General features: G+C 38.7%; 1 protein-coding gene across 10 annotated transcripts in view; it reads left to right on the top strand.

Annotated features, from left to right (window-relative positions):
- The window catches only part of NOL4 (nucleolar protein 4), a 426,082-nt gene that overhangs the window by 315,323 nt on the left and 96,371 nt on the right, over positions 1 to 14,388 (top strand). For all 10 annotated transcript variants that reach the window (XM_003995114.6, XM_003995112.6, XM_045042058.1 and 7 more), the window contains one exon: positions 1,162 to 1,275. In XM_003995114.6, coding sequence (XP_003995163.2) covers positions 1,162 to 1,275 — 114 coding nt within the window. The remainder of the gene's footprint in view (positions 1 to 1,161; positions 1,276 to 14,388) is intronic.

Genomic DNA, 14,388 nt, shown 5'->3' with positions numbered 1-14,388 from the left:
GGGCATTTTTATTTTGTAATTGCATCTTTGGCTAACTTATCTGGCTAAATTGTCATGTTATTTCTTATCTGTCATTTGCTTATCTTCATTAAAAAACTGTTCAATATCATTAAGCACTTCATCTTTCAGTTAGATGATTTTGCACGTAATTAGGGGAAAAGAAAATGGAAAAATTTTCTGATTATCACAAATGATATGGAGAGTTGCAAACAATTTGAAGTTAATTACGAGCTTAGTTGGGGGGTTAATTTCTGCATGGACTATACAGAAGATGGATTTCCAACATGTATCTATTAAGTTAATAATATCGACTCCTGGGGCGCCTGGGTGGCGCAGTCGGTTAAGCGTCCGACTTCAGCCAGGTCACGATCTCGCGGTCCGTGAGTTCGAGCCCCGCGTCAGGCTCTGGGCTGATGGCTCGGAGCCTGGAGCCTGTTTCCGATTCTGTGTCTCCCTCTCTCTCTCTGCCCCTCCCCCGTTCATGCTCTGTCTCTCTCTGTCCCAAAAATAAATAAACGTTACAAAAAAATTAAAAAAAAATAATATCGACTCCTATTTTATAAATAAAACATGTAGGTACACATACAGCTCAGATGAAAATATCAAACTTTTATTATATCAAAATTGTTCTAGGACTGACTTTTTGGTTTGTATTTAAGCTTTCTTAGAGGATTTTAGTCACACCAAATGTGTCACAACTTCAACTGTAAATACTCATATTTCATATTAAGATTGACATGGTCTGAGTGTCCATTTTTCCAGCTGTGTTTCAGCCTTGTCACTTGCTTTTGTTTTGTTGTGCATTGTTGTGTGTTTTGAAAGAATTATAAGGCATTTCTTTTATTTGCAAAACCCAGTCAGCATTTTGTCACCGCCTGTTCAAGTTCCAGCGTAATGGCCCAGACGAAATACTTGGGAATGTGGAGGTCTGGGAATGACTGATGGATCTGTGTAGCAACTATAGCTTTAACCTCTAACTAGCTTTCATTTTTCATCTTTGCAATTTCCATTTCCTCTTTTTATCAAAATTAATTTAGTCGAAATAAAGGGATACTCCTGCACATCCTATGAGCTCTTCTGAGAATTGCACGGGTCTGTTAATAATTTTTCATGTCTCTCTCTTTTTTTTCTTTCTTTCTTTTTTTTTTTTTTTTTTTTTAGTCTCGACCTATTCCTTCCCACCTGACTTCAGCAGTTGCAGAGAGTATCTTGGCTTCAGCCTGTGAGAGTGAGAGCAGAAATGCCGCCAAGAGGATGCGCCTGGACAGACAACAGGTACCGAGGAGCCTTGGGGTCGGTGGACACCAGCTATTGCAAATATGGTTCAGTTAGTCTGATTCAGGTAGAAGGGCAAAAGCTCTGGGATGGATTTTGAAGTACACTGAGGTAGAGTTTTGGGGTCCTTATGATATGAATTGAAAGTTGAAAGTGCAGGATCATGAGATCAGTGGCATCCATTACATTTTCCGTGGTGAAAAAATGGACAGTTGTGGGGCACCTGGGTGGCTCAGTCAGTTAAGTGTCTGACTTCAGCTCAAGTCGTGATTGCACGGTGTAGTTCGTGGGTTCAAGCCCTGCATCGGGTTCTGTGCTGACAGCTTAGAACCTAGAGCCTGCTTTGGATTCTGTGTCTCCCTCTTTCTCTGCCCCTCCCCTACTCACACTCTGTCTCTCTTTCTCTCAAAAATAAACAATAAAAAATTTTTAAAAATGGACAGCTGTAAAATCAGGAATTCTGGCTAGTATCCAATTTGCAGGCTAATTAGTTATTTAAATAAATGGTTCTAACTGATCATTTATGTTCGTTTTGTACATTTACCTGATTGTTTATAATAGTGACACGATTGTGTTCATTTCGAGTGAAAGTGAACCTGTCTTTAATTTCCCCTGCTCTGCTGCTAAACGTCAGTGAATTGCTCTGGGAATCTTGAAAGCACATACTTTGAAAGACTGGAAAGCTGTAAAATGGGGACAGAAAATAATGAAAATATATGTCCTGGGCTTGCTTCCGCATTAATGAATCATTTGCTGTATACCCATCAAGTATCCTTCTATCTGTGTCTCCTTCCTAGGGATGTAGCTGTATGTGGTGTGGGCATGTGCATTTTGCGGGCGTTGTGCGCTTATGTCTTGCTCAGTTTTCCCTTGGTTTATGTGCCTCTGTCGGTCTCCCCTCCTCAGGTCTGAATGCCTTTCTCTGTGTTCTTTTTATCTCTGGCCCTCTTAATTGTCCATAATCAAATACTAAAGTATAGCACACAATATTAAATACTACACATAAAAGTATGCTGTGTTCTGACTTTTAAGTTATTTTTACAACAAATGATCTTGTGCTTCATATCTTTAGTTGAGTTTGGGATGAGAAGACTAAATTTTCAGTCTAATTTTGTTTTTTCCTACGGGCCAATGAGCGTCTTAAAATTATATATATGTATATATATGTATGTATATATGTGCATACATATATATACATGTATATACATACATATGCATATATATGCATACTATACATATATATACATATATACATGTATATATATGCATACATACATATATATGTGCATATACATATATACATATACATTATATACATATACATTGTGCATATACATTATATATGTATATATATGTATATACGTATATACATACATGTATGTATATGTACATATATATAAAACAAGTATTTCCAGTCCAGGACCAAAATATTTCAAAATGTTTCAGAATGGCAGTATTTTAAAATTGTATGTGTTTATTATTAATATGGCATGTGCTAATAATTCTAAACAATGCAAAATATGAAATCCCTGGTTAGTATTTTTTTTTATTTAAAAAAAGTTTTTTAAGTTTATTTATTTTGACGGAGACAGAGACAGTGCAAGTGGGGGAGGGGCAGAGAGAGAGAGAGAGAGAGAGAGAGAGAGAGAGAGAGAGAGAGAATCTTAAGCAGGCTCAACACTGTCAGTGCACTCACTGTCCACGTGAGGCTCAACCCCATGAACTGTGAGATCATGATTTGAGCCAAAACCAAGAGTCAGACACTTAACCGACTGAGCCATCCAGGCACCCCTAGTTAATATTTTTTAAATGTAGTATTAGCCTCAGATAAAATGTATATGAAAATACTGATTTTGAGTTTGTTAATCATCCTTGGCCAGTCATGTTTATGCACATATGCATTCCTCCGTGAGACTTTTATCATTATTATAAGCCTAGAATCTATCTTACTTGGAACAAGTCAGAGCCCTGTATACAATACCATATAACACAGTCATTAAGATGGCACATGCTGGAATTAAGTACATCTGGTTTGGTTTCTCAGCCCTGCTCTTACTAATAGCCCTTCAGAAAGCTACTCCAGTCTCTGTGCCTCAGTTTCTTCATGAGCACGATAACAATAACAGTTCTAATTCTAAAGGGTTGTTGTGAGCATGCTAAATGACACATTTATGTTAAGTACTTAGCCTGGCATATAGTAAGCATCAACAAATTTAGCCTAGGAAAAGATTGTAACTGATGTTTTGTCATTGCCTTGGCATCAATAAATCTAGAAAGAAACATTAATAGTAGAATCTCAGATATAGGAATTTTGAAGTCAGGCGAAGTCTATTTGAGAAAATATCATAATTCTAGAAACCAACATAATAGAATTCTGGGATTGAATGCGCTTTTCTGTGTTGTCTTGACATATATCCCACCTCATCTACACTCTAGAATGGTGTCAGTCATATATACAGTTGTCATGAAAATTAAATGACTGGTGCTATGAACTACCTGTGATACTTCTATGTATCCACCAATATTGGGTCCAGTAACTTAACCACTGTTGGCCTAATCTATCAAATCGAGGTTACATATATCAAATTCATAGGTTTATTTTGAGGATTCAATAAGGCAAGGCATATGAAAGCATAGCTCATTTAATAAGTTTACATATATTGTCAGAGCTATACTGTATTCAAACTCCTATGTATTTGCTTCCATACATACCTAAGTGGTAGGAAAATGTTACCTCCGGTCCTAAGATCGGCTATTTACTAACACACGTGTCCTATTATCAGAAAGGAATACTCATTTGGGCAGTCTTTAAATTGAGATCAAAATTGCTTCCTAGAACTTCTACCCATTGAAGAAAAGCTGCTAGCAACTTTTAACTATTAGCAATCATGAGAACAGTGACTTCTAACTACTGCCCAGGGACCAGGGGCCAGAATGGGTGGGGATCAGTGGTCCTTGACTCTGCTTCCCATGTTACCTGTTTCCTTTTTCTGTCCTCCTACACATTCGTCATTTATTGCAAAGCTCTGTCACCTGGGAATAGGGGATGTCCAATATTTTCCCCACAGAGGAACGTTCTTTCCAGGTTTTAAAAGTGTTCAGTGGACATGGGATTTATGGGGGATATGGAAGAAAATATTTTAAAAAATACATTCTGTGATTTATTGGCAACCTAATAGGTGCTTTGTGGGACTTTATTTTTCCTATTTAGTAATTTCAACACCCCATGGAAAGCAGGTGTTATTATTCCCATGTCCATGTAAGGAACCCAAGGCTCAAGGAAGAGGGGTTATTTGTACAGGGTCACCCCGCTGAATGAGCAAATCAGACAATGAGTTTCTACTGTGGGAGGCGGACACTCTAGATCTCTCTACAGTCTTACTACCTTCCATTGATTATATTCCCTGAGGGAAAACGCGTGTCCTAGAACAAACTCTTAGAACTCCTATCATTTGTGCCTCTGCTTGTAATGTTTTTGACAGTGCAGTTTTCTGTTGGAAAACCATCTGTTTTAATCATAAAGATATTTATGCTCTTTCATATCTAGCAAACCAGGTTTCCCCAGTAAGCAAATTATTCCAGGCAGGACATTTTTGCCTCAATATCAGCTTGAAAAAGTGCCTCACTTCATCTGGGAAACGAGTTCTAAACTGTGAACACTGATTGAGTGTTTAGTATTTCAAAATAAATAAAATATATTACACACAGATATTTAAAAATCCATGAATTATTTCTGCTTACTCTGAACTCCTATTTCATTTAACATGCCACACAAAGTGTTCCATCAAGTAATTGTGCACTGCCTACCAAAGCATGCGAATGGGACAGCCCTCTCCTAATTAGATCTAGACCTTCTTTACGCAAGTAAGAGAGAGAAGGATTCTTTTGGGTGTTGGCGATGAGATCATCCTTTTCTGTGCACATTCTTTTTTTTTTTTTAATTTTTTAACGTTTTTTATTTATTTTTGAGACAGAGAGAGACAGAGCATGAACAGGGGAGGGGCAGAGAGAGAGAGAGACAGAACTGGAAGCAGGCTCCAGGCTCTGAGCCATCAGCCCAGAGCCCGATGCGGGGCTCGACCTCACGGACCCTGAGATCATGACCTGAGCCGAAGTCGGATGCTCAACCGACTGAGCCACCCAGGCGTCCCTCTGTGCACATTCTTAACCCAACTCACAACGCTTAAGATTTGCTGGTGACTCAGAGATTCTGTATCACATCCCTGCCTTTCTGTAGGTGCATGAAAGCTCAAAAGCTGGACAGTTAAATCTGGATTCTGTTAAGCCCCATATCTGAGTGCTTGCTGCCATTGCATAGCCACACGGAGAGCCATAATTATGTATGTCCTTCAGAGTTTATGAAGCTTGATGAATTAATTGGATTTTATAAAGCTGTTTGAGCTATGAACATGAAAGGTGTTATGGATGTGTTAAATACTTTATTTCATATGCCCACCTTGCACCACGATCCAGACGAGTCTGGTTATTATGCAGCCTGAGCCCCGGGGCAAGCCATTGGCAAGGACAGGAGACTACCGTTTCATCCGGAATCAGATTTCACAGAGCTGAGGTCAACCCTCAATGCATTATAGAATATAGTCCGCTTTTCTTTTCTTTTAACGTGAAAATCTGGAATTTTTATGGTCCCTAGGAAATTCTTCCTCACTCTGACAATTCAAAAAACTGGTCAAAATCAGACTTCACTTTTATGATTCTATGTCATAGCTTATCTTTCAACTACAAGATTGCCTTTGTTCAGTCTTTATTTCATTCCTCTTTCCTAAAAAACAAAGATCTCTCAAGGTTCTTGGTTACAGTTCATCTGAACAGACAAAAGCAGAAAGTGAGAGATTAGAACTTGCTACTTGCTGATGATTTATTTCCCACTGGTGTATATTTTTTGCTGTTTTTTTTAAGGGATGATACATGTTTCATTCCTGGGCTTGATGACTGATAAACTTAGGGGATTCATGAATAATAAGAGTTTCTTTGGTTTCTTTTCTCTATCCCCAGTTCTTTCAGTTAGTTTGTAGTGCCATATTGGGGATCACATAAAACCAAGGGGTAAGGGCTGTGACAGCATCAGTGCAACAGACACGGCCCTCGTGAAGGGCAGCACAGCACACGTGCTAGGTGACTGCTTTTGCAGTGATGAGGACAGATGGGAAGTCAATGGTAGGCTGTGATGTGACCTCTTTGACTCTTTTGAAAAGAACACAGTGAAGGGGGCAAGGGGACATGGCTTGTTGGTTGCTTGTGACATAATAAAGGGTGAGAAATCAAGGGAAAAATTACTGAAAAGTGGGTGTTTTGCGAAATTAACAAGAAAAACATCAGAACTAGTAAACCAGCATGAAAGCACCAGCCAGGACCTACAAACACTGCGTGAGCCTAGCATAGTCCCTGCTGCTCTGTTTTCTTTGGCAGTGCTGAATTCCCTGCGACCTGCTTCTTGTCATGATTCTTCCTGTGTTCTGTTAGGGTGGACATATTAGTGAGCATACTGTCAAAAGAAAAATGTCATTGTGGATACAAAGTTGAAAATATAGCTGTGTAAGCATGGTGGCAGTTTTGACACAGACTTTTTATTCTCTCAAGGACGTTTTTGAAAACTAGCTGAAGCCCCCTGGTCAAGACAGAGTTGTCAAGACGGGCAGCTTTTCTTTCGTATTTCATTCTGTCTTGTGTGTCCTTTTGGTACCACTTATAAACCGTAACAAATGCACAACTTAAAGCAACATGTTTCAGTAGGGTTTTATGCTTAAATTGAAACAATGTGATAGGAACTGAGATGCAGCTGGAAACCAATTTCTGTTCCTTTCCAGCCCACACCCCCAGGCTCCCATTCTTAATCATCCTCAACTTGTATTCTGCTCCCACCATTTTTCTTTCATATTTATAACATGATATTTTAGAGAAAACCTGACATCTTGGAATCTCTCAACATCTGTTTCAGCACGCTCCTCTCATCTGAAGGAGAAAATACACTATGGAAGGACAACAAAGTGCCATAGAGGGTAGTTCTTGGATTACATTGTATTTCCTTTGTGACGTGTGTAATTTAAAACTATTTAGATAGAGGGGCGCCTGGGTGGCTCAGTCGGTTGAGCGTCCGACTTCAGCTCAGGTCATGATCTCGCTGTCCGTGAATTCAAGCCCCGTGTCAAGCTCCGTGCTGACAGCTCAGAGCCTGGAGCCTGTTTTAGATTCTGTGTCTCCCTCTCTCTCTGATGCTCCCCCATTCATGCTCTGTCTCTCTCTCTCTCAAAAATAAATAAATGTTAAAAAAAATTTTAAAGAAACTATTTAGATAGAATAAACTTCCCAAAGTCATCTCACTATACGGGACCTTATTCTCCTTACTCTTGGTAATGTTAAGGTGAAGAATAGCATCAGAAGTGTTTGGGGATGCAGTCCAGTGTGAGGTGTTTTCCAAGCCTATTTTATGTCATTGTCATGGCTCTTAACGAAGTGAGGAAACTGAGGCTAAAGCTAACTTCTCCCAAGAGTGCAGAGTTGCTCAGGGTAGAGCCCTGCTTTGATCCAATCCTTGTGCTTTTTAAAACCACTTGTTCCATTTAAAATCACTGAAGAAGCAGCAGCTACAGCTGTCCTCTGATATACGTGTGATGTGACAGCTCACCGCTCTTGGTGACCCGAACTTTCCAGATGGTGTAAAACTATTGGTAAAGTTCCAAACAACACACAGTACAATATTCCCTTGATTTACATAGTAGCGATATGCCTGAAATAATGCATATTTAAAAGCATGCATAAAAATTTTGTGTTCATACCTGAAGTGAACTTTTAGGCTCAGGTGATTGTATGCAGGCTTCCACCCACCCAAAATATCCAGAAGGACTTATTTTAAAATCCACATGGGAGGAGAGACAGCTCTTAGTCAATCAAGACTGCCTGGAGTTTCCAGGAAACTGGCCCCCCACCCACTTCGTGCCTGTGTCACCTGCTATATATTTTCCAAATGTCCCCTGTGAGTGGTTGGTAACACTCTTTAAGAAGCATCGACACAGACAGACTAGTCTAGGGTTTGAATAGGAAAGGGAATCATAAATTCACAGATACATTCTTTGATAGTGAACCCCTAACTCTGTAACTCCCATCTGAAGAGGACTGGCCTTGAGCTGCAGAACCCACAAATTTTCCATACGTTTTGCATTTATCATATTAAATGAATTTTCCCTCCATCCTTTTCTCCTTCTTTTACTTTTTGTTTTTAAATTCACCAGAGCCTATAAATAAAAATTCCATGGTGTCAGATAAAAATAATGGGGTCCCTTGATTTAATTTTTATTTCTTCGCAAGTCTGAGGCAATTAAGTATCAATGGCCATATCAGTTATGCCCTCAGTTAAAAAAAAAAAAAACTAAGCCATATGTGATTTCTAATTCCAGTTTTATTCTTGAAGTACAATTCCATTTTGTATCCATCATTCAACTATTTTAAATCTTTCCCAAAATTACATTTCTATTCTTTCCAATTTTGAAGTCACCATCAATTAAATTTTTACGTTAGATATTTATAACAGGGGTACCACAACATCCAGTGCTTGGCTACAAATAGAACTCCACAGAAAGATAAGGCTCTGTAGTCTTCAGAAACGCGTAGTTCATCCATTTGAATCATCCATAAATACGCCATTTGCACACTCACCATTGGAGGGCATCACTTGACGGCTCTTCTCTTTCTGTGATGGGTGTGCGCTGAATTATCTACTTACATCATCTCTAAAAGACCTGGCAATATGTAGTGAATAATCATATTCTAAAGGAATAGAGTTTTTTCCTATATGGGAAATAGCTAACACGGTAGATATCAAACCATGACCTTGAAGTCATGAGCACCAAAGAATAGACCAATCAGTAAACCAATCCAGAGAGACATGATGGCAAGCATTCTCACTACTGCAGACCTATCATCATACCTCTACTAGACCAGAGCAGACTCTAGGAATGGGTATAATCACATTTTTCAATAATAAAAATATGGTAATATTATATGTTCCATTACATTTTTGTAAACATACAGAAGTTTTAGAAGTATAACAACTAAAGAAAAGTAAAGATATATGCCAAAATAAAATGCTTTACAGTTACATAAAATATCCTTTGTGGATCATTATAATGCATTTTTACCACTCCAATTTAAAAGTTTGAGCTTATTGTACACATTATTTAATATATGAGAAACAGGGTTAAAATACTTTCACCGGAATTTTTATTTGCTCCGTGGGGAGGAATACTTGACCTGAATTCTGTTGATAGTTTGTAAGCAAAATAATTGCTTTATGAGTTTGTATTCTTTCTGCATTAGCTTAATGCAGCTGGAAATCAAATATGAATTAATTCCAACTTGAGTTTTTGCAAGATACCTTTTTAATGGAAAAAGTTTTAAACTTTACTCTTTTTCCATGGTTTTTTAACTTCTCTGGGTACTTATTTAAATATTTCATTTATCTGTATCAGCAAGGAATATGAATAGGAATGTTAATAGGAGAAAATTGCTTTTAAATAAGTTCTAAAGTGGTTTATTTAGCAAATATTCATTATATGGAAGATATTTTGCTATATACAGAGGCCATGAAACGAGTAAGAAGAGGGGAACTTTTACTGAGAGTTTACTAAGTGCTAGATTTAGTAGCACTTAGATTGGTTAGTAGCACTAGATTGGTATTTTTGTAGATATTAATTCTGTTATTTCTGACAATATTGCTGCTGAACAGGTATTGTTATTCTCCCTTTACAGATGGATAAGACATAATACTTTTCCTCAAGAAACTCACATTCTATTAAAGATAAGTGAAATTAGCATGATAAATAAAATTATAAGAGCATGACCAGATTGCTGTAAGAGCCAGGGGACAGCACTCCTAATTCTGCCGAGGGAACCCAGGAGGGCTTCCCAGAGGAGGCACTATTAGATCTGGACCTTGGGAAGTAAAGGAGATTCTGACAGACAAAAAAGCTAAAGGATGATATTCTGGACACATAGAGCATTTCCATGCATGAAAACTTCTTGAGTGTTAAAAATCACAGTCTCCTGTGATGGAAACAAGATTCTTGGGGGGAAAAAATACAAGGACAGAAGGTTGAACATGAAGATTTAAACTAGGTTGTGTAGGAACTTTATATGATGTTATTTGGACTTTTAATGCATGCCAGAGAGGAGTGTGAAGGAGACTGAAATGTCTTATTTTTACAAAGCTTCAGAAGCCCATGGACAAGGAGTATTGAGACTCGAGGGCAATGGTGAGGTCCTGATTCAGACAAGAATTACTTTCCTTACCACCTATCATTTCAAACTTGCTATTGATTTAAGTTTTATTTATTTGAGAGCGAGCACAAGCAGGGGAGGGGCAGAGAGAGAGGGAGAGAGAGAATCCCAAACACTTGTCTGTACTAACAGCACAGTGCTTGCTACAGGCTCAATCTCACAAATCGTGAGGTCATGATCTGAACCGGAATCAAGAGTCAGACACTTAACGGACTGAGCCATCCAGGCGCCCCTCAAACTTGCTATTTAAATGAGATGATATGCAAAGCTGAGCATATGCCAAAAAGTGATTGTGAAGATGAATCTTCTGCAAAATAAACAGATGGTTTCAGGGTATTTCTAAGTTAAACATGAGTGACCTGGGCTTACCTGCTCTTCTGTGCCGCAACCTTAGCTCAGCGAATTAGAAATCAAAGTTGAATGTTTTCCTATAGTTTTAGTTCATGAAATTATATGCAAAGATTATTCTTCTGTCTTAAAGATCTTTTTATCTTTATGATGTCTCAAAAAACTGACGTTACAGTTTTCATCAATCAGTGATTTTTTAATCTTTTTTTCTTAAATTGAGAATATGGTTACTTTTGTATAAAAGTCTTCCTTAGCGTACATATTTTCCTTGTGTAATGGTATATCAATTTATATCTGTATAGTAATGCAGAGAGAATCATTTTGTTGGCCCCTCATAATATTGTGATACATGTCGAGTAAATGGTTTCCTTCTTCTATGGATGGGGAATCTGAAGCTGAGAACCTTTATCCTTTTGGGTGATATCCATGTGGGGTTTTTTGCACTCAGTCTACTTTACTGTTTGTTTTTCTGGCTTCATCGAGAATTCTTGCACATTCTTTTTTATTTTTTTTGTTTTTTTAATTAAATTAATTAATTAATTAATTTAGAGGGAGAGGGGTAGAGGAAGAGGGAGGGAGAGAAGCTTAAGCAGGCTCCACACGCAGCACACGGCCTGATGCAGGCTCTAGCCAACAACCCTGAGCTCATGACCTGAGCCAAAATTAAGAGTCATACACTTAATCAACTGGGTCACCCAGGCACCCCTCCCACATTCTTACAGAAATGATTTCTTTTTAGATTTTTAGGTACATCTCTGGATTCGGATGTTATTAGTTTCTGGATAAGTGTGAGGATATGGGTAGGTGGTTTGAATTCAGACGGAGAAATTCACATACTATGTTTATATACTTTTTGGTGCCAAAGTCGGGCGAACATATGGTTAACTTCGCTCTCTGTGAATACAGCATCTTTGTTAATATTTATTTTAAAATGAATTATTTTTAGGCTTAGTAGATAAATGAAAATCTGCCATATTCAATTTATGCCAAATGTACTCATTTTTATAATTTATTTCTCATAATATATTCATTTTCTGTCCTGTCTTTTCTCTTTAACCACTTTAAAACCCACTAGGTACTCTGAAACAACAATATTGTGTGGATTGGGGAAATTTAGCCATAGTCACACATTTATTATGAAATTAGATAATATAGTGGCTTGACGAACTGGACTGTGCTTCCTAAAGAGATTTATGATGACTGACATGACTCACGTGGTAAATACAGTGAGACCCGGGCCTCAAGAAACACATTTTTCTCTCAATAACTCAGCACTTTGGGAAGTGGGGTTTCTGCAGAGCTGAGTAGTTGGGGTAGCTGAATATTAGCTTTCCTTAAAACATCGTTTTACTTTGGTTTCTGTTTCACTTATTTTACTTTTCTTTTTTTCATTTCATTTCATTCAGCACGTTCAGTGTATCTTCATTTCATGACAAAAGTCTTCTGATCGTAAATTTTAAGCATGGATTTCGTTATTAATCTTTACCAAGGTTTGGGCAGTTCTGATATTAGAGCCTTACCTACAGGCACAGGTACTGCAGAAGAGGTGAGCCTATACAATATGTCCTAGAGAAAACCCCAGAGGCAGGTCAGCCTGCTTTCTTGGTAATTTTCCTCTTTCCCATAATGGTCAAAAGAGCCTGGCTTTCTGATAGGCTTGCTGGCAATATTGATCTTTATTGACCCCCTCCTTCTCCTACGTTTCTCACCCTCAGGAAGGAGCCACATCTTTCCTGCACTATCAGTGTTCTTTGCCTTGTCAACAATATTTTTTAAAAATTATTTTCTGGGGCACCCTGTGGTTCAGTTGGTTAAGCGTCTGACTTCAGCTCAGGTCGTGATCTCATGGTTTGTGAGTTCAAGCCCCACGTTGGGCTCTGAGCTCTTAGCACAGAGCCTAGAGCAGCTCAGAGCATAGAGCCTGCTTTGGATCCTATCTCTCTCTCCCTCTCCCCTGCTGGTGCTCTGTCTCTTTCTCAAAATTAAATAAACGTAAACATTTTTTTTAATTATTATTTTCCTTTAACAACCCAATGGCTTCTAGATGTCAACAGGACATGCCTGTATTTGTTCTCATTTACATCCTGTTCATGGGATATAAGAAAGACTACCTCTCACCACTGTTTGAGGAGTTTATGCACACCTATTTTCTAAGAGGCCTTACCCGCACCCTTTCATCAAGAGAAAAATGATGCATATATAGATCAAAATTCAAATCACATCTCTAAGTTCTTTTTAATGTTTGCCCTGAACATAACCAAGATCAAAATAACACTTTAAATGATACAATCAGGTTGAAAGCCCAGTGATCTTCCTATGTTAAGATCAAACTTCTCATTAAATCACTTCTCTAATAGCATGCCATGTTCTTATCCTTCTTGGTTCTGGTGCTAGTTTTGATACATAAGAAAACATAATAGTGCATTCTGGTCCCGATATTCAAGGGCACTCGTGGAGCTCCAGCACATGGCAGGAACAGTCGCCTCTTTCATCTCTGAGGTTTGTGTTTAGTCTCCCGCTCCAAAATCCTCCATGAAAAGTTAACGGAGATTTAATAGACGTCATGGTTCTGAGTTCCAGAAAGAAGGCAGAGAACAAAGTACAAAAGAGGTCATGGCTATAACTGTGAGCATAAATAATAAAATAGGTAGCTGTAGGTGAAAAGGTTATCTGAATCTCAGAGGCATTATGATTCCCATCAAAAAGCAGCGATTAAAGCTTTTTTACTATGCCGGTGTCTTTCCTACTGGTTATTTATCAATGAGCCACGATTACTTCTAGGTGAGGCAACCTGAGAACTTAGGGGCAGAAGGTAGGCTTTGATTCAAACCTTTAGAAAACAAATAGGGGCACCTGGGTGGCTTAGTCAGTTAAGCACCTGACTTCAGCTCAGGTCATGATCTCGTGGTTTCATGAGTTGGAGCCCCGTGTAAGGCTCTCTGATGACAGCACAGAGCCCACTTCTGGTCCTCTGTCTCCCTCTCTCTCTCTCTGCCCCTCCCCCCCCCCCCACTCTCTCTCTCTCTCTTTCTCAAAAATAAACATTAAAAAAGAAATAGTGTCTGGAGAATGAGAAACAGCGGGATGTTTTAAATACATGTATGGAATATCTACAAAGTCACTCCACTTGGCGACTGCTAACCTAACAACTTTTCAGAAGAGCCTCTTCAAGTTATTAAATTACCATTTTTACTATGGGACATATTTCAACTCATTTTAAAAAGCCAGAGCTCCTGGAGTGCCTAGGTGGCTCAGTCAGTTAAGCGTCTGACTTTGGCTCAGGTCATGATCTCACGACCACATCAGGCTCTGTGCTGACAGCTCAGAGCCTGGAGCCTGCTTGGGATTCTGTGTCTCCCTCTCTCCCTGCCCCTCCCCCATTCTTGCTCTGTCTGTCTCTGTCTCTCTCTCTCTCTCTCTCTCTCTCTCTCTCTCTCAAAAGTAAACATTTAAAAAAGTTCTCCAGAGAACCTT

This window comes from Felis catus, chromosome D3, assembly GCF_018350175.1.
Source record: "Felis catus isolate Fca126 chromosome D3, F.catus_Fca126_mat1.0, whole genome shotgun sequence".
Lineage (NCBI taxonomy): Eukaryota > Metazoa > Chordata > Mammalia > Carnivora > Felidae > Felis > Felis catus.
This window is presented reverse-complemented; position numbering and strand designations above follow the sequence as displayed.